This window comes from Sorghum bicolor, chromosome 2 (genome assembly GCF_000003195.3).
Source record: "Sorghum bicolor cultivar BTx623 chromosome 2, Sorghum_bicolor_NCBIv3, whole genome shotgun sequence".
Classification (NCBI taxonomy): domain Eukaryota; kingdom Viridiplantae; phylum Streptophyta; class Magnoliopsida; order Poales; family Poaceae; genus Sorghum; species Sorghum bicolor.
The window spans coordinates 4,002,541-4,029,151 of record NC_012871.2 but is presented as its reverse complement, the minus strand read 5'-3'; the positions used below and the strand labels follow the sequence as shown (position 1 = coordinate 4,029,151).

General features: G+C 45.9%; 3 protein-coding genes across 3 annotated transcripts; 2 read left to right on the top strand and 1 right to left on the bottom strand.

Annotated features, from left to right (window-relative positions):
• On the top strand, positions 6,230 to 7,650 carry LOC8086438 (probable carboxylesterase 15). Its single transcript, XM_021452763.1, is given in 2 exon segments — positions 6,230 to 6,928; positions 6,930 to 7,650. Coding segments are annotated over 2 exon segments (1,056 nt in total). The 5' UTR covers positions 6,230 to 6,344; the 3' UTR covers positions 7,402 to 7,650.
• On the bottom strand, positions 13,020 to 15,163 carry LOC8081154 (probable carboxylesterase 15). The gene is made up of 2 exons (XM_002459331.2): positions 14,964 to 15,163; positions 13,020 to 14,652 (listed from the first exon to the last, which is right to left on the bottom strand). Exon 2 carries the CDS (start codon positions 14,514 to 14,516, stop codon positions 13,413 to 13,415), a length of 1,104 nt encoding a protein of 367 aa, XP_002459376.1. The 5' UTR covers positions 14,517 to 14,652; positions 14,964 to 15,163; the 3' UTR covers positions 13,020 to 13,412.
• On the top strand, positions 22,097 to 23,874 carry LOC8081153 (malonyl-CoA:anthocyanidin 5-O-glucoside-6''-O-malonyltransferase). Its single transcript, XM_002461453.2, has one exon. The coding sequence runs from the start codon at positions 22,195 to 22,197 to the stop codon at positions 23,635 to 23,637; it is 1,443 nt and encodes a 480-aa protein (XP_002461498.1). The 5' UTR covers positions 22,097 to 22,194; the 3' UTR covers positions 23,638 to 23,874.

The following is a 26,611-nucleotide window of genomic DNA, read 5'->3' as shown; positions in this document are numbered from 1 at the left end:
AAAAAAAACCCTTCAAGCATTTCCCATATATATAGAAGTTTAAGGATCTGTTTGGTAGGGCTCCGGCTCTGGCTCCTTTAGCCTTGCGCCTTTGCCAAATGTTTTTCTTGAGAAACTATTTGTGAGTAAAAAGCAGAGGAGCCGAAATTGTTTTGGCGAAGCCATAAATTATGGCTTCTCCAAAAACAGCTTCAGTTCGTTTAGAGGAGCCCCTCGTGAGCAACCGTACCAAACACCTTCTAAATGTTTCCATTCAGTAGGTGATATTCACTACATTTCTTTAATATTTCCCTTCAAAAAATACAGAGGCAGCATCATGTTGCCCCTCGTATTTGGGCCATGGACCCATGGCCAATTAGGCCTGGTTACTGTTGGAGTCCGAGGCGAGATATCACAGGTGCACGAGGAGTACCTCTAGATCAATTTCACATTCATTTTTTTTGAGCAACAACAATGGGGCACAAGATTAAGGATGGCAACGGGGCGGATTCAGATCGGGTGAAGTCTATGTGCACCTGAACCCGAAACCCAAAATCAAAACCCGAAACCGCACCAAACACCGATTCGGGTGGTAACCGATCCCCAAAACCAAACCCGTGGATACCCGAAACCCAAATGGATACCCGAAACCCGCTTTCTATGGTAAAATAGTAATAGCAGTAAGGACTTTCTATAAACATAAAATGATATATAAACACACATATTTACATGTTGACTATGCATCCTCTACTACCCAGTTGCCGTACCTGGAAGCTACTCGTCGGGTCATCGAGGTGATGGTCTTGCCCGTGCCTACAACACCATGTGAGGAGGAGAGCTCTGCCTCACGTCTGGTCATCATCACCAAGAATAGGTGGCACTATCGTCATTGAGCTAGGACCTAGTCATCATCACCAAGAATAGATGGCACTGTCGTTATCGAGCTAGGACCTAGGACACTGATGGTCCTCCAGCGGCACCCCCACACCCAGGCACTAGGGTGCTGCCATTGTCGTTGTCATGAGCTAGGCCCTGGGTTCATGACGAACGCTAGGAGACACGCCGCCATGTTTCCATCCTCCAAATGTGCTTCCTCGACGCCACATTCCTCGAGTGGCCACGCCAATCAATGCTGATGGCTTCATGCTTGTTCAAAGCCATCAGTGTAGGAGCCACCATCCCCACCTCACCCTCATCACTAGTGGCTAGTGCCACCTTCACTCTTTGATCTTTGCTTCAACTATCTAGCTAGGGACCACATCACCTCCTAGTGCACCTTCCTATCCCACTGCCTTCTCTACCATAGCACAAAGCACCATGCGAGGAATTGCTAGCGTAGTCATCCTATTGGAGGCATCCATGGTCGCTCCGTCTTGGTTGCCGTGGTGAAGATGATGACAACGGTGGCAATGGCTAGGACGTCGATGGTGCATGAGAGCCTCAACTTTAGGCTTGGTGGAACCCAACTCTCAAGCAAGCGCCCCTACTCCGCGTCTGAGGCCTTCCAAGAGTTTGAAGTTCAAATTCTATCATAGCCTCAACCATTGATGCCTTGGATGGGTCTGATGGTTTGTGACTCTAACTTGGATGCCACTGTTCGTGCCCAGCTAAAGTTCACGGCCTTGAAGCACCTGCTTTTGGTCTTAGAGCCGAACATGGAACTGCAAAGTCCTCCGAGGGACAAGCAAGCACGACATCCATAGCTCTCAGTTGGGGCCTCCGACAACGCCCACGAAGGGTAGCCTGCTTAGCCCACCGATGACGGCCCATCAACACTCGTACATGTGATGGACGCCCCCTCCTACTTCTGTTACAGCCCTGCCTTCAATCCAACCCACCTCTATCGAGGACTTCATCGCCGCTCTGAAGCCTAGCCGATGATCCAGTCATCGTTGCGCCTTCGCGTCTCACGCGTGCAGGTCGTGAACTTGGGGCCGCTCTGCAGTGATAGAGTCGCTGCCAAGTCCGCCTACTCTGACTCGAACTCAGAGAAGTAGGCCAAGTAGGTCATGCTGAGCAAATGCCAGCCATCGGTGAGCGCTCCATGGTCAGCGTCGGTGACGCCTGACGCGACCATTGCCACTCGGTTCCACAAGATGTTCCAAGAGCCGTTGTCGTCGTCCAAGGCTCCAAGCGCATGGCATTGCGGGAGATCTTCCCCATGGCTGGTGCTCCTGGGAGGTAGGCGGCAACATAGGCGTCTTGAGCAAGGGTTCACTCAACGTCGCAAGCTCTTTGGTCGCACCGTTAGTCTCTTAGTTAGTTACAACAACGTGTGTCCCACCTCCTAGCAGTGCCTTGTATTCGTGTTCAACCCTATCGCGCATGGCACCTCGTGGTGATGTGATGTTGGGCGTGTAAAATTTCTAACTTCTTCTTAATGAAACATGTGCTATGCAACGTTCTAAAAAAACTAGTTCCATCAGAATTATTTAAATTTGCCTTGGTAAAAAATCATGTCACTCATTAGTCACTGTATGAAACCTTACTGGAGCTCTGGATCCATATCGTCACTAAATTGGTTTTAACGCAGTCGTTTTCCCATTGATCTTGTGATCAGATCATGGGTCATGACCCCTCACTTATATATCTGCCTTCTTCCTTGGACATGTCTATCCATGACATTTCTTCTCTTCCATCTCTGTCAACGTTGTTATCTTTTCTATTTCGTACTCTATCAACACCACTCTCTGTAATCAGTCAAGCCCTACAAAACACGGCTTTTCCTTCCACCGTGTATAGATTTATTTATCTTCCAAAAGCTTTTAAAATTTGACCTGCTCGTTTCAGTCAGTTTTCTTGAGGTTTATCTTCACCTGCACGTCACCCAGAGATCAGATTTTCTGGCAGCATTTCAGATTCAGAACGTGTCATCAAGAAAGAGACGACTCTGCCTATCTGATATTAATTAGCTTAATTGGCCTTTCATTTTCAGTCGGTGGATCTGATTCGACAACAAAACTGGTGTAAATGTATATTCGTTCCATTTATAATTGTTTCTTTTCGGATCAAGCTGAATTTGAATATAACGCATGTTCACTCGAAAAAAAGAAAAAAGAAGAATATAACACATACTCCATCTGTCCCTTTTTAATGTCGCCGTTGGTATAAGTGTCACAAGTTTGATTCGATTTATAGAAAATACGCGTAACATTTGTATCTTCAAATAAATTTGTTAAAAAACTAGATTCAAAGATATTTCTAATGATACTAATTATGTATTATAAATATTAATATTTTTTAATATATAATTGCTGGCATTTGTTTTTTGGAAGCGCAAGCTATAATTAAAAAGAGACGGAGGGAGTATGCCAGAAACTGTCGCTTGCACTGAGAGATAAATTGTCTCAATTATTTGTTTCACTGACTTCCACGAAACCGGATTTGCGATTATTTGGTTCGAATCAAGTTGCCCTAACATGGAAGGCTGGCCAGTTTTTCCCCCTTCTTTTTGAATTAGTGGCAAAAACGATGATAACCTATAACTCCCTAACTTTGCATAAGTTGAATTTTGGACGTGGCTAACACTCGGTCGTGCGTGTGATTAGCGTGTGAAACGCACGCCTCATCGACCCTGCCCTCCTCGCCTTCTTTCTCCTCGTGCACCTGCTATCCACCACACGTGGCAACCTCCTTCTTGCTCTCCTCCCTCCCGCAATGCCGTCACGAGCTCCGGCCATAACCTCCTTCTTCAAATGGTGAGCTATGGCTATGGGCACCCTCGTGGCCTCGCCCCGAACTATATATCCCATCTGCCTCCACTGTCGCCAAAACCTTAAAGAAGCCACCCTCCCATCGTCCCCACTGCCTAGCCGGTCTGGCTCCTCTAAGCCCCTTCTCTTATAAGCACGTCAGAGTGTGGAAAGAAGAGAGGGAATATATATATATATATATATATATATATAGAGAGAGAGAGAGAGAGAGAGAGAGAGGAGAAGCCCGCTAGAGAGAGGATAACCCTGACTCCTAGATGCTTAAACACGGGAGGAGGAGGACACACCTCATCAGTGTTGAACCTGCACCACCGCTGGAACCCTACCACCCACTTAGTTGGGGAAGAAGAGAGAGAGAGAGGGAGAGAGAGAGAGATGGGGATAAGGTCGCGTGCACATGGGTGAGTGTGTGTGGTGTGTTAAACGCCCACATGCCCAACCCAAAGCTTTTGCGTTGATTTTTTTGTTTATAACTTGTGATCCACTGTCTTAGCTAATCAATCTAAAAATGTACAGGTGCACTATGGTGAAAAAAATACTTCGCTAAAACTAACTTGAATAAGGCTGATGGTAGGGTTTGGACTTCTCGGATAAGGAGCCAGAAAAGCCCGCATTTTTGTGAATGTAAGGAAAACCCACATATTTAGACTTCTAGCTAAAAATGGCTTTGGCTTCACCATTTTTGGCTTGGTTTTACGTTCGCGTGTGTGCACATTTGGGAGGGCTTTTGATAAAACTGGTGGAGAAGCCTCAACAAAATCCCTGCCAAAAAAGGCCTAAAACTGCTAGTGTGAACTAAAGTAGCGCACTGGTTGATTCATCCCAACTCCCAAGTGGAAAAGCCATTAGGCCACCTGCCACCACATCTTGATGGCTTATAATCTAGAAGGAAAAAGCAACCTAACAAGAAGATGAACTAGAGCACCCAGGTGTTCCATAGACAAGTTAAACACCATAAGTGATGGAGACAAAAAAGAAACAGGGATTAAAAGGGTTCAAGAGAGGTGCAGCACAAGTGATGTTCTTTAAGCACTTGCATGATTAGGCCATTACTTCACCAATGTGCCAATGGCGACATGCGTATTGCTACCAATCAGTCCCCATTTCTTTGCAACTGAATGTAGCTATCAAGCTAAAGCAAGCCTTTCTAATTGCTAACCTGACATGGCGTTCACACGCATAGTGTACGATCTGATCCGCAGGATTTGGCCAATGCCGACTCAAAGTCTCAAAAGCTACCACACTCTTATATAAGAAAAAAAAGGCCACCACGCAACACAAATATATAAACCATTTTTTCAGACCCAAATAAAGAAGCAAAATTACGATTGAGGCTTACCCTCAGTTATATATACACCGATAAAAAGAATAATTACCAGTTTACTACAAAAGACTAGCAAATTAAATAATTATACTACTCTATCCTTTGTAAATTGGAATTGTTCTTTTTTCCTCTAGATATATAGTTTTTACTATGTATATCTAGATATATAGCAAAAAACTATATATTAAAAAAGTCATAACAATTTACAATCTGGAAATGAGGATGTATTTATGAATATGTCTTTTGATGCTAATTGAGATGCTCGTTACTTTTGAGTACCCAAAATTTTGTTTCCAAAATCCTTAAGTTTTCCAAGAGTTTCGTATATAACTCCTAAAATATATAAAAAAAATAGATAGATTCACAGAAAACTTTCCTGACGGAATGTGGATCTTTTTTTTTCGCACGAGTCCATGTCGCGCAGCCGAGAACAGGGGCGAAGCTATGTAGATGCTACTAGGTGCAGATGCACCACCCAAAATTTATGAAAACAATAATTTTTTCTAAAATTTCACCATATATGTATTTTTTTATAGTACAAATATATGCACCTATAAAATAAATACACTACTTTCTAATTTGTTCAGGCTTTATCACTAGTCGAAAGAGGGCCAACAGCCGGCCACCCTGCAGCAGACTACCGGCCAGCACTAGCAGGCACGGGCATGACGGCATCAGCAGGCACAGGCGGGCAGCAGCTGGCCATGGCAGGCAGTAGCAGCAACCCCCTGCCGGCCAGCAGCAGCAGGCCAGGCACGCAGAGAGAACAGGCAGATCGCAAACTCTCGCGTACGAGGATACACACGACTCCTGCACAGCTAGCTAGATGAGGTATAAAAATACTAAAAAATAAATATTATAGTGAAGAATTTTGTGAGTTTCTGAATGATTGTACTAGACTGGTTATTTGAGAGTTGCTAGCTATTTAATTTCTTTTCTTGATAACCAATAGAAGTTTTCCTAAACTAGCTATTTAGAATCATTAAGGACGTCATTAGAGATGAGTTCTTTTTATGATCCAAACACCCGATCTTGCAAAAAAAAATGCTAGATTGTGAGACTGTTTTGAGAACTCTTGGTGGAGCTCCCACAATATGGTCCCAGTTAACGTGTTTTTGCTACTGTGATCATGGAAATTTCCACAATAGTGTGGCTGCTAGCTAAAGATGCTGCATCATGCTCGATAAAACCAACAAGGGCATACTTCTATCAAATCAAAATGCGCAACGCTCTTATATAAGACGGTTTAGGCAGCTGGGGATCATCAGCTCAGCCAGCCTTCTTGACCTGTTGTCTTCTAAGGTCGTCTCAAGTGAAGTTGGCAAACCATGCCTGCCGTCTCGGCCGCCGCCTGCTGCGCCGCCGCGGCGCCGGCTACCGAGGTCGCCGAGGACCTCTTCGGCTTCCTGCGCGTGCTCAGCGACGGCACCGTGCTCCGGTCGCCGGCAGGCCCGGTGTTCTGCCCGACCACCTTCCCCGGCAGCCACCCGTCGGTGCAGTGGAAGGAGGCCGTCTACGACAAGGCCAAGAACCTCCGCGTGCGCATGTACAAGCCGACGACCACCGCGTCCGCCGCCGCCGGGAAGAAGCTTCCCGTGCTCGTCCACTTCCACGGTGGTGGCTTCTGCCTGGGGTCGTGCACGTGGGCGAACGTTCACGAGTTCTGCCTCCGCCTCGCCGCGGACGCCGGCGCCGTCGTGCTCTCCGCGGGGTACCGCTTGGCCCCCGAGCACCGCCTCCCCGCCGCCTTCGACGACGGCGCCGGCTTCATGCGCTGGCTCCGGGACCAGTCCGTGGCCGCCGCCGACGGCTGGCTCGCGGAGGCCGCCGCCGACTTCGGGCGCGTGTTCGTCACCGGCGACTCGGCGGGCGGCACGATCGCGCACCACCTCGCCGTGCGCGCTGGCAGCGGCGGAGCCGGAGCCGGAGCCAGGCCATGTGACGGTCCGCGGCTACGTTCTGTTGATGCCGTTCTTCGGCGGCGTCCGGCGCACGGCGTCGGAGGCCGAGTGCCCGGAGGAGGCGTTCCCGAACCTTGACCTGGTGGACCGGTTCTGGCGGCTGTCGCTGCCGGCCGGCGCCACCAGGGACCACCCGGCGGCGAACCCGTTCGGGCCGGACAGCCCCGACCTGGGCTCGGTGGACTTCCCGCCGGTCCTCGTGGTGGTCGGCGGCCTCGACCTGATCCGCGACCGCACCGTCGACTACGCGGAGCGGCTGGCGGCCATGGGCAAGCCCGTGGAGGTCGCCAAGTTCGCCGGCAAGCCCCACGGGTTCTATCTGCACGAGCCGGGGTCCGAGGCCACCGGCGAGCTGATCCAGACCGTCGCCCGGTTCGTCGACGGCTGCGGCGCCGTCGTCGCTGCGTCAGAGGCTGCCGCTTAATTTACTCGGCATATATGCATGCATATGCATGTATCACGTTTCAAAAGTCGTCTCGTTGTTCACTCGTACCTTATCTTTTTTGATGAAAATTCCTGTAGTGTGTAGAGTGCAACTTGCATGTGACTATGTGAGTGACGTGGTGTTCGTGTATGCGAGGTTAATCTCTCATCTCCCACAAGTTCTCGAATACCTTGGCCCCAATACCTCAGTTTTCAATACTCGTGGAGCTATATTTGACCAGTTTGTTAAGGCCAGTCTCAGTGGGGGTTTCACCAGGATGTCATGCACATTTATTAGAGCGCTATGTCAGCAAAACTGTACTTTTTGCATGAAACGAAGAGGAGAGAGAAGGAATTAGTTTCACCATGGTGAAACTCCGGTGGCGTTGTTTCCCACGCGGTGAAACAGGATGAAATCCCCACTGAAGACTAAATCGTTTCACTATCTTACATGTGATCCAATCATTTTGCAGTAATTAAATGCTTTGCCCAGTCTAGGAAACATCAAGGTGAAACTCATGCATTGTGGAGGTTGTTTCATTGATGCTCTGTCAGCAGATTTGTTTTAGAAACAGTGCATTGAAACGGGCCATTGAGACTGGCCTAATTAGACCCAATTAAACCAGCTGGCAGACCCAAATCAACTGCTACTATCTGCAGTTGGATCATCATAATCATAATGGATGGATGAGATTTCTTCTCCCTCAAAACCATAGCCGCTCTATCCTCTCTCTCTCTCACTATTCTCTCAATTCCTCCCATGACGGTGCAGGGAGGAAGAGGCTGGGTGTCTCACAGCCTCGCCCCGTCCTATTCTCGGGCACCAACACCTTCTTCGAGTAGTCTTCCTCTTCTCTTCTCGACCATCACCACCTTGCCCAACAGGGTACCGGTTGGCCTGCCAATGCCCTCTCTCTCTCTCATCTAAGCAATGTTGCTCATCCAAGAGGGGCGTACTTGGCCCGTACATCAGCACTCGTGCTCTCTCTCTCTCTCTCTCTCTCTCTCTGCTTCTATCAGTGTACGTGATGCTTTGGTGGATCTGATTTGAAGGCACAGTGGAGCTTCACTGGTCTCATGTAGTAGCTACAAAACCCACCCAAAAAAGATGTATTGCGGGCTCTATTAGCTCCTTCATCTTTGAGGAGTAGGGGGCTTGATTATGGGGGATGAGAATTTTTTTCTTACTAGGGGTGGGATTGGAGGATTGCTAGGGAACAAAATCCCTCAAAAAACATTTTTTCATATATTGGGGATTGTGATAGAGACACTGCTGAATATGTTTGGTGATCCCTATATATATAGGCTATAAACATTGTGTTTATGGAGTATATACATCCAAGGGTCTTTTCTTTTATTATTATTCCATCCCACTATCTATAAATGTAAATTGAGTAAAAATTGGTCCTCAAACCTGGCTTGTTGTGTCATCCTAGTTTTCCAACTTTCAAAATATTTACTTTTGGTCCCTAAATGTGTAGCGGGTTCCAATGGAGGCCTTAACGGGCTTCGATCCAACCCAATAGCCTACGTGACGATCAATGGTGCCATAAACTTTGAGTAAAATACACCAATGGTCCTCAAATTTAGCTCAGGTCTCATCTAGGTCCTTAATTTTTTTGAATACATATTTAGATTCCTAAACTTACTAATCGCATCACGTAAGGTCCAAACTACCATAACTTGAGTTAATCCTCTTGCTTGGCATGCTTAGGGCAGCCACATCGGCCTGATAACAAGGCTCCACAATGATGGCGGTGGCAGTGTGTGCTAGGGAGCTCAGTCGAGGTAGCTGCGTCTGGGTGAGAGTTCAATCCCTCTAGTGGCCGTGCAAAAGCTAGATGTCACCGCCTCATCCGAACTTGTGGTAACTCACAAGGTACTCCCACTAGTTAATATTAATTGAATTTAAGTAGTTCATATTAACTGGAGGGAGTGGTAGCTGAGCGTGGGAGCCATTTTAGAGATGAGAGAGAGTTGGGCCGACTACTATCGAGTGGAGGGAGAGAAAGTAGAGTGGAGAGAGCTCGCCAATGGCGTCAAGGAGGAGATGGGATTTGGGGTGGATTAACTTGATCCACAAATCAGTGTAGATACATATATTTTTATAAGTAGCTGTTGACCTCTCATTATACATTGTTCATATGCCGACAAGACTAACCCGTTCTTAACAAAGTTGGCTGCATGTTACTCTACACAGTAGAAAATTCAAGCTGAGACACACATTTCTTACTTAGATGCATGAATGTGTGACGAAGGAAGCATCAGTCCAGGCTTTCAGGCTTTAGCTGTTTATAAAGTTTAACAAAGTTGGTTGCATGTTACTACACTAGTACTGACTAAATTACTATAGGTCATGTATCATTGCCTCCGTAGCTCATAATATATTCCATAGACTCTCATAATTTCTTCTTTGGTAATTGGTACTAGTTCCTTAGCACAAGCAATGGTCATTTACCCACTAATAAGGCTCTGCCATGTAAAGTCAGAACATGTCAATTGCTTGAGATTTACTGGCCAAAGAGGGCTGACTTCTAGGTGGGGCACATGCATGTATGATGACCTTGCTTTTAATTACAGTACTTCCATAATTTGTGGTCCATGAGTGGAACATATATACTTTCACAGTTTGACATATCCTCGGAAGATCTTGGAGAAACTTTAAAATTATGAGTAGATGAGTGGCAAAGATTTATTGAATCTTAATTAATTAGAAGTGTATACCCAATGGGGCTATATATACAAAATATTCCTATCTCCATCATCTGTTCCTGCAATAAAACCAGGCCATGACCTGTTCGCTTGAGTTTATCTGTCAAATCTGCTAGACATTCAGCGATGTTTTTCTCTCACAATAAATCAACGAACAGTATTTCAGCAATAGCTCCACATGGAAAATGGTACACTTGTAAGCTACCCGGCCGACACATCTTGAAGGTACTATGTTTATGAACTTTTTTGAGGAAGTTGGAGCGAGACAGATAGTTTAAAAAACTTTTCTTAGGCTTTTTTGGATGTCGATATATTCACTCCATGTGGAGTGGTTTGGTTTGGAATTTAGATTTTAGATTAGAGTGGTTTGGTGTGGAATTTCGATTTTGGATTGAGGTGAATACATAACCATAATAACAAAAGCCGCGCACGACCCAGAAGCAAGCGCCCGGACAGCACGATTCCTCCTATTTGCAGGTTCAGTTTTACCCTTAAAAGGTGATTTAGTTTTCCCTTAATTATTTGCCATGTGGGGTTAATACACATAACTCCGCATAAACATGGGCCTTGGGCTTTCGACTTAACTGGAAATCTGTGGTACAAGCCCAATTAACCCAACAGGAACATGAAGTACTCACTTGACCTTGCCATGTAGAGAAAGGTATGCGACATTGCCACTTGAAGTTACTTTCTTTTTTAGAATCACACTACGTCACTACAAGTCAAAACCCAACCAACTAAGCTATGCTCAGTTCATACTTCACACCAATGTGCCACCTCCACAGTCTTCGATATTTTCATGGAAGGGTTGGAAATAGGGGTATGATTGTATTTTTCAGGTAATATTTGTGTATGACGGTTGCCATTCACTGGGTGGAAATCCAAAGGCGCTCTGCATCTTAAACCTCCGACCATGGGTTAGAGCAACTCCAACATTACCCTAAACTTTACTTGGCAAATCTTGAATTTTGCCAAGTGTAAAGCTCAAATGCCAAGTAAAAAAAAAGAGGCTTCTCCAATAGTTAGCTATTTTTTTGGCAAATTTGGACTATCTTGTGATTCCTAAAAAAAATCAGAGAGACTTTTATGCAAAAGTTGCAATCTATTTAAGACATGCGTGCATGCTGAATGTGTGGGTCCCACCGCGTAGGCAGGATGCCAAGCGCTCCCAACGCTCCTAAATTTGAGCTAGTTGGCTCTCTTTTTGCCAAGCATCCTATTTTGCCAAGTGCATATAGGGTAGTGTTGGAGGAGCTTTTTCCATGTTTGGCCAAAAATTAGGATTTGCCAAGTGCATATAGGGTAGTGTTGGAGTTGCTCTTAGAGCATCTCCAAGGGTTTCGCATCTGAGGTTTGCATTTGAGTAATTTGCCAAAAAACTCCAAAAGAGGTATCCAACGGTTTTGCATTTGGAGTTTGCAATTTGGGCAACTTGGCAAATGAGAGAGCAAACTTGGCAAAAATGCCAAGTTGTGGACGACTTCGCAAATCCGATCGCGCGAGGAAAGCGCGCGCGCCTGGAGACCTTCTATTTTTATCCTTTGCCAAGTCCAAATGCCAATTCTCTTGGAGATGACCTATTTTTATCCTTTGCATTTTGTTATGGGAGTTTGCAAATAGCAACAAATGCCAAGTCAATTTGCCAAAGCCTTTGGAGATGCTCTTAGTGCAGTGCTAGGCACTCATAATGCAAGACTCTATCACAGAGTCCAAGACAATTAATTACATATTATTTATGGTATTTTGCTAATGTGGCAGCATATCTATTGAAGAAAGAGGTAGAAAAAATGGTACTCCAAGTCTTATTTAGACTCTACTAAGTCCACATTGTTCGAGGTAATAAATAACTTTAGACTTGATGATAGAGTCTGCATTGTGAGTACCCTTAGGCACCAAGGTCTAAGACAGATGAATGAAGGAGAGGTCCATGGATAAAATGTCGACGATGGTCAGTTCAAAATTCAGGTGTGGAAGAAGGGGTAAATTTTTCGAATATGGTATACACAAACTCAATGATGAATAAAACCAAAATATTCGAATCACAACAAAATAGTCTCCTGATACCAAAGGACTCTAGCTCAATCTGTTAGAGTTTGGTATACACAAACTCAATGATGAATAAAACCAAAATATTCAAATCACAGCAAAATCCTGATGCCAAAGGACTCTAGCTCAATCGGTTAGAGTTTTTCAGCGGTACGTTCTAGGACCTGAGTTCAAATCCCAGTATGAGCGAATTTTAGGCCCCTCGTTGCGAAGCCAGGGTTCGGAGATTTTTCCGTGGCCGGTAGCAGCTGTGGCTTTTACTTAGTGAAAAATTGTTGGGGCGAATTTTAGGTTGAGGGTAAATAAAAATCTCGAATCCTAGTTGGAGCGAATTTCAGGCCTACCTTTGCGAAGCCAGGCACCTGTGGCTTTTACTTAGGCCTTGTTTAGTTTGAGAAAAATTTTGGATTTCACTACTGTAGCACTTTCGTTTGTTTGTGGCAAATATTATCCAATCATAGACTAACTAGGATCAAAAGATTCGTCTCACGATTTACAGGTAAACTGCGTAATTAGTTTTTGTTTTCGTCTATATTTAATGCTTTATGCATGTGCCGCAAGATTCGATGTGACGGGGAATCTTGAAAATTTTTGGAAACTAAACAAGGCCTTAGTGAAAACGGGTGGGGGCATCATCCCCCACGTCGGTGGGGCCATCATCCCCCACGTCGTGAATTTCAGGTCGGAGGTAAATAAAAATCTTCTTGCTGGTGAAGCTAGGATTCGAAGGTTTTTCCGCGGTTGGTAGCAGCCGTGGTTTCTGCTTATGCTTAGAGAAAAACGGATGGGACCATCATACCTGATCGTGTTTTCTTTTTTAAATAGTATCTCAATTGATGATACAGTAATATAAAATCCTGCTTAGTGAAAAACGGGTGAGGCCGTCATCCTCCGATCACATCTTATTAAAATAGTGTCTTGATTGATGATACAGTAAATAAAATCCTGTAAAATCCATACGAGTCTCATAGATATGGATAGAACCATATATCCGCATGCATGCACGAGTGTATGAGACCATCACTAAACATCAAAACATGACTGACACGTGGACACAATTGACCAAACTGCTGACACGTGGTACCAATCCTAGTACTACACAACTACACAGTACATGCACTGCAGCATTAGAGCGCACGTTTGGCGCGAGGAACACAGGGCGCGCAGCTCACGCCAATGCACATGCACGAACCTTGATGCGATCTTACAGTTTGCTCTGCGTCCCATGCATTTGACTTTATTTCTCGCTAATAATCAAGCAACCGCGCCTCGATCGCAAGCGCAACTGTGCAGGAATCGGCTGACGAGGCCGATCAGCTCGCCGGTGGCCTCGGACCCCGGCTCGTGCAGGTAGAACCCGTGGGGCTTGCCCGCGAACTCGACGAGCTCCACGGGCTTGCCCATCGCCGCCAGCCGCTCGGCGTAGTCGACGGCGCGGTCGCGCATCATGTCGAGGCCACCGACCACCACCAGGACCGGCGCCCGGAAGTCCACCGAGCCCAGCTCGGGGCTGTCCGGCCCGAACGGGTTCGCCGCCGGGTGGTCCCTGGTGCCGCCGGCCGGCAGCGACAGCCGCCAGAACCGGTCGAACAGGTCCAGGTTCAGCAGCACCTCCGCGGGGCACTCGGCCTCCGACGGCGTCCGCCGGACGCCGCCGAAGAACGGCATCAGGAGGACGTAGCCGCGGACCGTCACCGGGCGGAGGTCGAGGTCGAGGTCGACCTCGCCGCGCTTGGTGTCCGACAGGCCGGCGCGCACGGCGAGGTGGTGCGCTATGTTGCCGCCCGCCGAGTCGCCGGTGACGAACACGCGGCCGAAGTCGGCGGCCTCGGTGAGCCAGCCGTCGGCCGCGGCGGCGGCGTCCATGGTGGACTGCGCACGCAGCCACCGCAGGAAACCCACGCCGTCGTCGACCGCCGTGGGGAGGCGGTGCTCGGGCGCGAGGCGGTACCCCGCGGAGAGCACGACGGCGCCGGCCTCCGCGGCAAGGCGGAGGCAGTACGCGTGCACATTCGCCCACGTGCACGAACCAAGGCAGAAGCCGCCGCCGTGGAAGTGGACGAGCACCGGCAGCTTCTTCCCGGCCTCGCCGCCGCCGCCGGCGGCCGTGGACAACGGCTTGTACATGCGGACGCGGAGGTTGTTGGCCTTGTCGTAGACTTCCTCCTTCCATTGCACCGACGGGTGGCTGCTGGGGAAGGTGGCCGGGCAGAACACGGGTTGCTCCGGTGACCGGAGGATGGTGCCATCACTGAGGACGCGCAGGAAGCCATAGATGTCCTCGACGACGACGACGTTGGCCGCCGCCGGAGGTGACACGCCGGTGGCGGCTGAAACTGCGGCGGGCATGGTTGGCATATCCTTTAATTTGGGCGTGTGAAGAACTGAAGACTAATAAGGACTTGCTTCCTGGAAGATAGTGAAGCTAAGCTGACGATGAGGCTTAGTGCACCGTAAGTCCTCTTATATAGCCATCATCCAAGGGAAAGTAATTCTGCATTTTGATATGCATTGACAATGACGTCAGTAACGCCACTTTCTTAGCGGCTCCTAAAATTATCTTAGGTCAAAATTTTCAAAGTTGGAGCAAATATATATAGTACAGAACATCAAGATTATGACACCAAATTAGTGTTAACAATCATAAATGTATTTTCATAGTGTGTGCTTATTTCATAAATATCGGCTGCACATCAAACCTTTTTTTCCTTAAGACACCTCAAAGTTGTTTTATTTGGGGACAGAGGCAGTATATATATGAAACAAAGCTCATGTGCTAAAAACTAGGGAGCAAGTAATACTGACCGTTGGATTGATCTTCCGATTTGTTTGATTAGATGATTGGCACTCGCACAAGTGGTGAAGCCAAATTGTCCACAGAATGACCACCAATAAGGCCCCTTAGGTATATGCTAGCTCAAGCTTAATAAAGGTATAGGAAGTTGCATTCAGCACCTCAATCAAGCATCACATGGGGAATTGGACAGGCACTAAAAAAAAAAGGATACGCGTCGATTTAGGTTAGCACCCCGTATCCTCATTTTTCCTCTTTTCCCTTCCATCTTTGTTTCTTGCATCTTCCCCTACCACCTCATGCTATATATAGTTGTGTACCCCACGTCCAACTACTTTCACGCTTAATTGTGTCTCCAATGGCATTGTAGGCACCCGCCCAGTATTTACCGTTTTCATTGTCCGTAGTTTATAGTGATCTAACCGTCTCTAACACCGCCTTCACTTCCATTATATGTCCTCCATTGACCACTTGGATGCTTTGACTCCACTTTTTCACCCAATGGCATCCTCGCTCGCTGCCCTCAATTCTCCTAACCATCACTAACGACCATCCCCTAAGTCCAGTCTCAATGCAGTTTCATGAGGGGTGTCATGCACATTTATTAGGATGCCACATCAGCAAATGTATATTTTTTGTATGAAACCCAGAGGAGAGAGAAGACATTCGTTTCATCCCCACGACACTCGTCGGGCGACGTTTCCTAGGGCGTGAAACGAGAACGAAACTCGCACTCAGAAAGGATTCGCGTTTCATGGAAGTAGAAGGCGGGCTCGGCTGAAGCCGTCGCCACGAGCGGGGCACCGCTGCCGCCTCCGGTCGTAGGCGGGCCGGCATGGGAGGAGCTCCTTCGCAACCGTGAGCAGGACGACGCGAGAGGGCCACCGCCGCCCCCTCCGTCGCGGGCGGGGCGCCGCTGCTGCGTCCGTCGCGGGCGAAGCAACCAGTCGCGGTCGAGGCCACGGCGCGCGTTGGGCACCTCCGGTCGCGGGCGGGGCTCTCATGCCGCAAGTAGGCCGCCTCCACCGTGGCCCGAGGATGTCGGGCGAGCGGGGCGCCTCCGTGTGCGCAGGCCGTCGGGCGCGGGCGCGAAGCCTCCGCGCGAGCAGGCCACCGCCGCCGTGGCCCGAGGATGCCGGGCGGGCGGGGCGCCTCCGCGTGCGCAGGCCGCCGGGCGCGGGCGCGATGCCTCCGCGCGAGCAGGCGAACTCCGGCTGCCGCAGACGAGTGCCGGCGTGGGGTCTCCGCTGCGGGCGCGGCCGCGTGCTGGCTCTGCCGTGGGCACCGCTGGCCGCCGGGCACGGGGCGAGCTCCGCCTCCCTCCACGAGCGCTGGCGTGTGTGGCCATCTGCGGGCGTGGCCGCGTGCTGACTCCGCAGTGGGCGCCGCTGGCCGCCGAGCATGGGGCGAGCTCGGCCTCCCTCCACGAGCACTGGTGTGCGTGGCCATCTGCGGACGTTTGTGCGTGGGTGTGTCACGTGCGTGGGGAAGGGAGGGGAGAGAGATTTGTGGGACCCATGAGATGCTAAAATAGTCCATGAAACTGGTTAATGGAACCCTGCACTGTGGAATATGCCTATTTCATATTGAAGTTTCATTTGTTGGAAACTGTGCGATGAAACTCTGCATTGAGACTGGCCTAAGCCCACCTCTCTTCTACAACTCCGGCGCTAACCCCATCCGAACCCCTAATAACCCTAATGGAGAGTTGGAGACTTTGGGAAGTAGGAGATGTTAACCGCTGGTCTTTTGTGGTAACCAGTGTTTTCATCAGCACAACCATGGGCAAGCATCCATCCTCTTTTACTTCCATTTTCAGAGTTCAAAAGGTTAATGGGCGTGCAACATTTATTTACTTTAGTAGCTTATGTGCATGCATGGTGGCCTTTGAGTCGGCATTGGCCAAATCCTGTCTATCTGAGAATCACGAGCTATATGTGTGTGCCACATCAGCTTAGCAAATAGCATGTCGTGCTTTAGTGTGATAGCGACCTTCAGTAGCAAAGCAGGAATAAGGGACTGAGAGGGAGGTAGGGAGGGAGAGTCGGTCCACGGCACAAATTGGTGTGCCACCATTGGCTACACATTCTTTAGTGCGGCTCAGCATCGTACTATATATATCATATTCAGGTGGCAGCCTTCTTTTCTAAACCACAGAATAAAATCATCCCCACCTCTATAATAATAATACACACTCAACGCTCTTTTCTAGATAATAATAATGAAAGTACTCTCTCCGTCCAAAGAAAGAACATGAGCTTGTTTGATTTGGTATCATAATTTATCACGTCTAACCTTAGACATTGTGACTGTAAAAAAAGTGTGCTGAGCAAAATCAAAGATAAACTTATGGGGACGTTTAGTAAGAAAACGAGTCTACGACGTGTGAGATATAGGATGCTAAGAAACTATGTCGCGTGATAGAATCGACAGTATACCAAACAACTGCCAAAGATTATATTATGACCAACATGTGGCGTGGCAACTTGTAGTCATAAACCAAATGGGTCATATAAATTTTGTTTTCCGAGAAATCAAATAAGCTCAACTTTAGCTACATTAATATAAATTCTCGTAGGAAAACCATAAATATAAAAAGTGTTAACATTTTAAAACTATGTGATGCTTAGTACACTAATATTAGTATGAAAACACAAACGTCATATTAGTATATTTTCATATATATTAAATTTTGTCAAATTTAATATCGTTTAACTCTACAAAACGGAAGGGAGGTAGTATGCCGCACTCCTATAGCCTTTGTACGTACGAACAGAATGTTAACACGTTGAGAACATAAGTAGGCTTTCAACAGTTTGAGTGCTTTTCTGATGGATGCATTTTCAATCTGTTAACATCAGTCATCAGTGTCGTTTATCTATGGAGGAAGATCTGAATTCTCTGGAAGCCTCTGGGTTATCTTCTAGTGGATGTTGTTGGCTTGCTTGCTTTCACACACCGTCCTTCGGTGCATTATTCTCCCGTCGTTTTCGGTGGAAAGGTGGTGGTGGGCGTGGTGGGCTTTTCCCACTGGGGATTGCTGGAGATAATTCATCAGTCATCAGTCAGCCGACATGTTTCACACCGGAGATAAAAGTGGCACACGTGATTCAGCTTCCATTCGTCCATCTTCTATCTGCACAGAAACGAAGAACGACTAAAACGCATGCATATAATGGTCGTCGACAGTCGAGGCATGCATATCCAGATATCCTTCGCCCGTCCGTCCGTCCAATGAAAGATCAGAGGCCAGAGTATTCTCGGATAGGCGGCAGAGGCCTCCCATCTTTCCTGCAACAGCAACACCCAACAGGGTCTGAATTATCTGAAATCCTGCAAGCATATCTCATATCTGGATGGAATGGATAGATAGATGACGACTGACAGGTAGAAGAGATCTCATCTCATCCAATGTGACCAGTAAACGAAGGGTCATTTTTGGCTTTGCTTTTTGTACGAAATGGACACTTTCATCTCCAGAATTTACCTTGATTGAGGTAGACCGCAATAAATAAAAAAAAGAGTCTTAATAAATTATTCTGACTGACTGAATGGTGAATGAAGAGGAGGGAAAGAACAAGATGGCAACCCTTAACAGAGATGGAATAGAGAAGGCACGTCATCATGGGCTTATCCAAATATCCAATGGAGATGTGGAGGCCTAGCTAGGGTGAAGAGCGAGCTGAGGGTGATGGACCGCGAGTTGATCGCACGATCAGATTGAAGAGGATGTAGGGAAAGCTAGCAGATGGATTGGACTGTTTGGATGGATCATGGATGGATTCAGAGCTTGGACCTTGGAGTGACAAGAAACAAAAGACAAACTGTTAGCCTCGTACCACCAGTGTGTGGAGTGTGCACATCCAAACAATGGCCCACTTGGTATCAGTGACGAGTCAGCAATCTGCAATTTGGACAGACCATCCTCTTGAAAGCAAAAAATTGAAAAGACCAATGCTCTCTATCTTATTTGGAATCATGTCAAAATATAAAGGATGTATTTCAAAACAAGATCCTTTCGTTGGGCTGTTTAAAAAAGAAACTATACTTGTTTAGTTCCACACCCAAATAATTTTCACCCATCAAGCCATCATATTGAATCTTTGAACATATGCATAGAGCATTAAATGTAGACGAAAACAAAAACTAATTGCACAATTTATCTGTGAATTGCGAGACAAATCGTTTAAATCTAATTAGTTCATAATTGAAAACAAAAATGCTACAGTAGCTAAATCTAAAAACTTTATCGTACAGACATCACTAAGGAACTATAACTCACAGTACACAGTCTAATTGAGGCTACAAAATAAATCTCTTCATTTTTTTAGCATGAAAGCGGCATGTGCTCTGCCTTTAAATGAAGTAGAAGCTTCAGAGTTACAACACTTTACATATGGACACTATGGGGGTCCCAATATTTAAACCGAAAAGGAAAAACAGGAAAGAAAAGAACAGCATAATAATGCACTTTGCAGTTTTCAGAGGTTTACTTGAACATTTCCTTGCGCCATATCATATAGCAAGATGTCTTGTTGGATTATGCTTGCTACTTGTGCCAGTGTTTGCAATTTATTGTCTGAAGACTCTTGCTCTTTCCATATGTTCCATAGTGCATAGATGACAAGCTGTGTGTGTCTTCTATCATCTCTCTACCCAATCATGGCAGTTCACCACTCTTTGATTCTTGTGCTTGTTGTGTTTTGATTGATCATTGGGAGGTTGAAAATATTGACCAAACCATCTTTGAGAAAAGAGCAATCGGCCACTTGGCGATTCATTTTCTGTTCTGCATAGCTGACATGTAGGATTTGCTTGGCCTCCTCACCTAATATTTTATCCAAATCTCTTCAATCATTTTTGTTATCTCTCTCGCAATCATCTTTCTCATCATCTCAATATATATGATGCCCATTCTAATGGATGTTATATATAGTTCCTTTTTGGTTTCTATATGCAAGATCTAACTTCTTGCGTAAGACCAAGTTTCTTGTAGTTTTCATTTTTATTTTCTCCTTGTTATTAATGTTGTTGTCGCATTAGTAAAATATCATACGTGGGGCACCATATTAAATGGTATATGGGTAACCCTATATTGATATATACCATTGGGAGTGCCTTTAAAGACACTGCTAATCTATTAGCTATTTTTTAAAAAAATAATAATAATAACATGTCCGTACACTAGATGAGCTAGAACCGAGTTTTCATGATTGATGTTTAATGCTCACTCCATTCCAAAATGAATCCAATTCTAGGAATTCTATGATAAATATATAAGTGCTGAAGTAAAATGGCACCCGCAAGGCTGCGACCGTAATCGATCTGTTATTATCATGATGGTTTCAGGTTTATTAGTCAAGGTAATGAAATATTGCACACGGTTTCTCTAAAGGAAACAAACTCCACTATATCATGGCCTAGCTTGATCGCATTCTATTTGAACAAAATTTCATGGCCTAGCTTGATCGCATTCTATTCGAACAAAATTTTGAAGCCAGAATTGCATTTCGTTTGGGACAGAGTGCTTGAGAGGATTATTGATGTTTATAGTACTAGGTGAATTCCCCGCGCGTTGCTGCGAGAATTTCTTAAAGATAAATTATTATATACATAGCATTACTTTACGATATTCAGTCTATTATGTATGTATACATATGAATTTGACTTGCATGTATTTTATTGTATTAGATCTAGTAAAAAATTGCTAAACAAAAACTAATATTTGGTTACATTATAGAGGAATTAATTGGTGATGGAACAAATAGTGTATGTACATGACTTGTATGTTAATAGATTAAAGATTTAAAGTATTTCACATGATATAGATGACATGGTCATTTTTTGTAATTAATATAGGATGACATGGACTTAGTGGAGAATGATGTGGACATCTTGCGTGGAGAAATAAAATATTTATTGGGTCACTTAGTGGAGAATGATGTTGACACTTTACATGAAGAGAGAATTTATCTAGTGGAGTTTAGCTTTATAAGAATTATAGATTTTCTAGTGCAAAAACTTTACATAGGCTCTCTGAATTTTAGTGTCGCCAACATGGGCTTGGGATTTGGGAGTTTTGGGTCACAAAGGCAAAGCACCCGTCACCAAATGTTGGCCCGGTCCAGTATGCACGGAAATTGAGCCTAATGGTCTTTAGCCCACGATTTATATAAGTAGGCAAGAAGCTCGATCCAACTCGTACCCTACTTATCCGTCGCCCGTTGATGAAGCCTCGCCGGATGCCTTGCCGCCGGTTGAATGACCGACAGTGATTTGGCTTAGATCTTGTTAAGTTCCAATTTTTTTTTGATTTAGCTAGATTTATATTATGATTTATAAATAAATTTTACAATTAGTTATTTTTTTTTATTTATATTTAATGCTTCATGTATGTATTGCAAGATTCGATGTGACGGTAAATTTTAAAAAAAATTAAATTTCAGGTGAAACTAAACAAAACCTTGATTTGTAGACGAGAACAACATATATATGTGTGTCGATGGCGAGGTGGAGGCTTGTCATGCCATGTCCACATGGGAGCTAGCTGTAGTTGAAAGGAACATTTTGACCAAATAGTGACCAGTTGCATCCGATCCTCCGTAGCTATTTATTGATCACCACAAAGACTGAAGGTCGTCTCTGAATACAGAGAATGTGTGGAGAAATTAAAGGAGGTGGTAGTTACTCAACTTCGAGCTTATCTTTGCAGCAATTGGCAGTGTAGTTTTTATTTCGATTGCATCATGAATATACAAGACAATTTTTCATCAGAAAATTCTGACCTATTTTTAAATCGTCCTAGCTACTTTTATACTTTCTTTCTCTTCTCTTGTATATTTACATCAGGATCATATTTTATTCCTTATTCTTTTCACATCCTTGAATCGATTTTTTCCTAGCGGTAGCACGTGCGATAGGCGGAAACCGTCGAACTCGAACGGATGCTACGGTCTAATGGGGCGCTAGCACCCCAAAATTGACCATTCTAGATCCGGTTGATGTTTTATTGCCATGCATGACGCAACGTACCATCCAGAATATTATTAGCACGAATAGGAGGCGAGCAGACGAAGTTGACGCGAACAAGCGGGAGGCAAAATTTTCAGCAAATCAACCCCTTTATGTACCTCGCATCTGCAGATCTGCTGATCTATCTGCGTCAGTCGAATTCCAATTCTCACCCAGTGCCTGCCGCAAGCTCGTCCGTCCTACGTTGATACCATTGGAGGCCGGGCCGCCATGGCCGTGACGCCGGACCAGCAGCAGCCACCACCACCAGCAGGGGCCTCCTCGACACCTCCTCGCCTCCTCGTACACGTACACGAAACCACCCTCGTGCCGCCGTCTCCATCGCCGCCGGAGACCTCGCTCCCGCTCACCTTCCTCGACGTCTTCTTTCTTCACTCCACGCCCGTCAAGCGCCTCTTCCTCTACCGCCTCGCCGGCCCCGACGCCGACGTCGCCGCCATCATCTCCAGCCTCCGGGACTCGTTGCACCAGGCCCTCCGTGCCTTCTACCCGCTCGCCGGCCGCGTCCGCCTCACCCCCGGCACATCCGACCGCTACGAGCTGCACTACCGCCCCGGTGACGCCGTCACCTTCACCGTCGCCGAGTGCGACGACGACATGCACTTCGACGGCCTCACCACCGACGAGCCGCGGGAGGTTGCCAAGATCGCCGCGCTCGTGCCGCCGCTGCCCGACGGCGGCAAACTGCTCGCCGTTCAGGCCACGCTCCTTCCCGCGCGCCGAGGTCTCGCCATCGGCGTCACTGTGCACCACGCCGCCTGCGACGGCTCTGGATCCACGCACTTCCTCCACACCTGGGCGGCCGCCTGCAGAGGCGGCGCCGCCGAACCGTCGTTGCCGCCGCCGCCGCCGCCGCCTGTCATCGACCGGACTCTCCTCCCCGACCCAAGGCGCCTGTACGACGTCTTCGTCCAAGCGGCGCCGAGCAGCCAAGAGCTGGAGTTCATCAAGGTGTCCGCCGACCAGCTCTTGGCCACGTTCGTGCTGTCCAAGGACGACCTGACGCGCGTCAAGGACGTCGTGGCCGACGAGGCTACGAGGCGCGGCGTCGCGCCGCCCCGGTGCTCCTCTCTCGTCGCCACCTTCGGCTTCGTCTGGTCGTGCTACCAGCGAGCCAAGAACGGCGGCGGCGGAGAGGGCCCGATGATGACCTGCATGGTCATAGCCGTCGACCACCGCTCGCGGATGAAGCCTCCCCTGCCGGACAAGTACCTGGGCAACTGCGTCGGCCCAGCGTTCGCGCTGGCGCCAACGGGCGAGCTGGCCGTGGCTGGCGCAGGCGGGCTCTTCAGCGCGTGCGCCGCCGTCGCCGCCTCCATTGACGAAGCTGTACGCGACATCGGGACGTCGAGCATGGAGGCGTGGATGGACCGGATCAAGGAGGTGCTCCTGATGGATTTACTCACCGTGTCCGGCTCGCCGAGGTTCCGCGTCTACGACCTGGACTTCGGATTCGGCCGACCGGCGAAGGTGGAGGTCGTGCCCGTGACGAGGACCGGCGTAGTGGCGGTGGCGGAGAGCCGGGTTGGGGACGGCGGGATAGAGGTGGGGGTCTCTCTCCAGCCGGCTGCCATGGGGAGCTACAAGAAGTGCTTCGCGGATGCTATCGCGTGGCTCCACCAGAGAAGACATGAGAGCGACGACTCGTTCTAAATCTGCAGAAACGGAATCTTTACCGTGTGATGAAAAGGGGGCCTGCCATATGTCAGGTGTCTGAAATTTCACATCTAATCAGCCGTTGATTCTCATTAATTACATCTAAATCAAATGGTTTTGGAGTTTCTTTTTTCCTTTGTATGTTTCCTTTCCGTTGTCCGGTGTCTTTGGTTGTGCGTTTTCAGACGCCTACTAAATTTTAGTACATTTTAGCAAGTGTGGATGAAAAAATAACTTTCCCTCCCTTCCAAACAATCGATGTTTTAGCTTTCCTACTAAATAAACTTTTGCTATTTCCAATAAATATACAATATATCTACATATATTGTAAAAATTAAATATCAAACATCTTATATTTTAGAATGGAGGGGTGATAAAATTGCCACTGCAAAATAATTAGTTTTATAAAGTACTAGTACTAGACATGATATTTGTTCATGTACAAGAGTTGTATAAACGTGTTGGTTTTTAGTACTTTCTCCATTCTAAATTGTAAACCGTTTTCGTTTTTCTAAATGTATAGATTTTACTATGTATCTAGATAAATGTATATCTAGATGCACAATAAAATCTATGAATTTTGAAAAGTCAAAATGAATTACAATTTAGAGGAAATACATTAAAATAATGGGAGTGGTGTTGCATGGACCGAGTCTGAATCAACTAGTATATTGCCTTTGCTTACACCATGGTGGCATTTTAGATGATGCAAACAACCAAACACGGCATAAAAAGGAGCAATACAAATTTACATGGTTATTATATTATTTAATCCAAAAATGATCAAACATATATATATACGACAAGGATTAACTTAATCCATGCCTCCAATATATATATGTGTGTTTAAGAAAAAAATATGTGGTTAAGGTAGGAGTACATAAGGAATTGCAGAAAGAAACATCTAAATCATCCAATCCCCCTACCAATCAGGTCATGGGGAGAGAATGTCCCCCACGACCTTTCGCAGGGATGGGGAAGGGAAAATATTCTCCCACGGGGATGGAGATGTGGATGGGAAGACAATACCTAGTGGAGAATTCTCCGTTGTCATCTTTATTAATAACTGCAACGTGTGCTTTTAATGAACCAACTGCAAATAAGAATTGTATCATCAAGATGAAAAGAATAGATTCGTTTAGCCCAATCTGTTAGTACACTTTTTGATTTGCTGGTCTCCAAAATCTCAAGCCAATGATGACATTTTGTAGTATTGTCAAGATTTTTTCGATAATGATATTTCAGTTCTAATTTGCCTCTAATATTGTCATAGTGTTAACACGGCCATAGCATTTGTTTCTCAATTTTTGAGTGACATTTTGTACACAAGTGAGGTTATGGGATGCCGAAAGAAGAAGTTGTATTGGCATGCAAAGGCCATTTGAGAGTTGTTGGTTCTTTTGCCTTCTCAAAGAACACAAAGAACTTTTTTTTGTTAGTGGTGGCAGGTTTGGTTCATTTTTAATTTTATGATTCATTTTAGTTTTGTGATTACCACTATAGCGTTAGCGAGGGCAATATACTAGTACATAGTAATGCCTCCACCAGCGACCCTTTTCATTGGATTAATTTTCCGAATTGCGAAAAGACTGAGAGTTGTTGGATATCATTTTTTCATTCTTGCTAAAAAATTTAGATTCATGGTGCGTTTTGGAAACTCTTGTAGATGCTCTTATTTAGGCCTTGTTTAGTTACGAAAACTGAAAAGTTTTTGGAACTGTAGCACTTTCGTTTGTTTGTGGTAAATATTGTCCAATCATAGACTAACTAGAGTCAAAAGATTCGTCTCGTGATTTACAGTCAAACTGTGTGATTAGTTTTTGTTTTCGTCTATATCTAATGCTTAATGCATGTGTCGCAAGATTCGATGTGACAGGAAATCTTGAAAACTTTTTGGATTTCGAGGTGAACTAAACAAGGCCTTAGAGATACTTAGAGATAGAGAAAAGACAATGGAGTCGGGCTGGCGCAAGCCCTACCGTGACAATCCCTTCGCTACAGGTGGGAGTCATCGATTTGTCATGCCATCCATTTGGCTCAGCATGCAAGAGGGCACCGTGTCAATAATGCAAGGCCATATACCAATACATGAGATGCGGCAACGTTATTTTTTATTATACTATGAGGATCAAATGAACACACATGTTAGATTTGAAAAAAAAAATCCTTTTCTATTAGGTTATGTTTTTTAGAATGTTAAAATAATTTTAGTGGTCCTCATCACGCACTCAGTCACTCTGGAAAAATCAAACAGTGGTGAGACTTGGATGAGGGGACTCTTTGACCAACAGCGGCCACTACTCGCTTTGAGCTTATCTTCTCAGCTACCTAGCTTCTAGCTAGCTATGTTTGCTTGCTGTAACTGTAAGCCTGTAACGTCTGCGTAATCAGTTTCTACTTCCTGTATCCTAAATTAAATTGACTTATAAATTTATTCTAAATCAGACTATTTTAATTTTAACTAAATCTATAAAAAAATAATATCAATATCTATGGTATTAAATTAGTATCACTATGTATGTCAGAAAATATATTTTTCGTAATGACTTATTTGACGGCAACGATACTGCTACTATTTTCTATATGAAATTATTAAATTTAAGATAGTCTAACTTAGATTAATTTATTTTGGGATGGAACAAATTTCAACACGCGTGAGGGAGACATCCCTGTGCATCGCTGCTCATAGTGACCAACGATCTTTTGACACTTGGAGGAGACTGTGACATGTTTACTAGCACGGATGTCGCATGTGGAAAATGGCTTCTCGAGTTAAGTCTCTACTACTCCTTGCGTTCGCCTGGTACGTATAAGTTTGTTCCAAGTCAAATCTTTCTAATTTTATTTTTTTTAAAGAGATCATATCAGAATTTATAAGTTCAAATACATGCACCATGCATGAAAACACAATTCATAGCGAATTTAATAGATGTTTTTTTTTAATAATTGTTAGTTTATTTTTTTAGAAATT

Excerpts from the sequence above, each read along its gene's own strand:
- LOC8081154 (XM_002459331.2), bottom strand. The coding sequence starts at position 14,516 with ATGCCAACCATGCCCGCCGCAGTTTCAGCCGCCACCGGCGTGTCACCT.
- LOC8081153 (XM_002461453.2), top strand. The coding sequence starts at position 22,195 with ATGGCCGTGACGCCGGACCAGCAGCAGCCACCACCACCAGCAGGGGCC.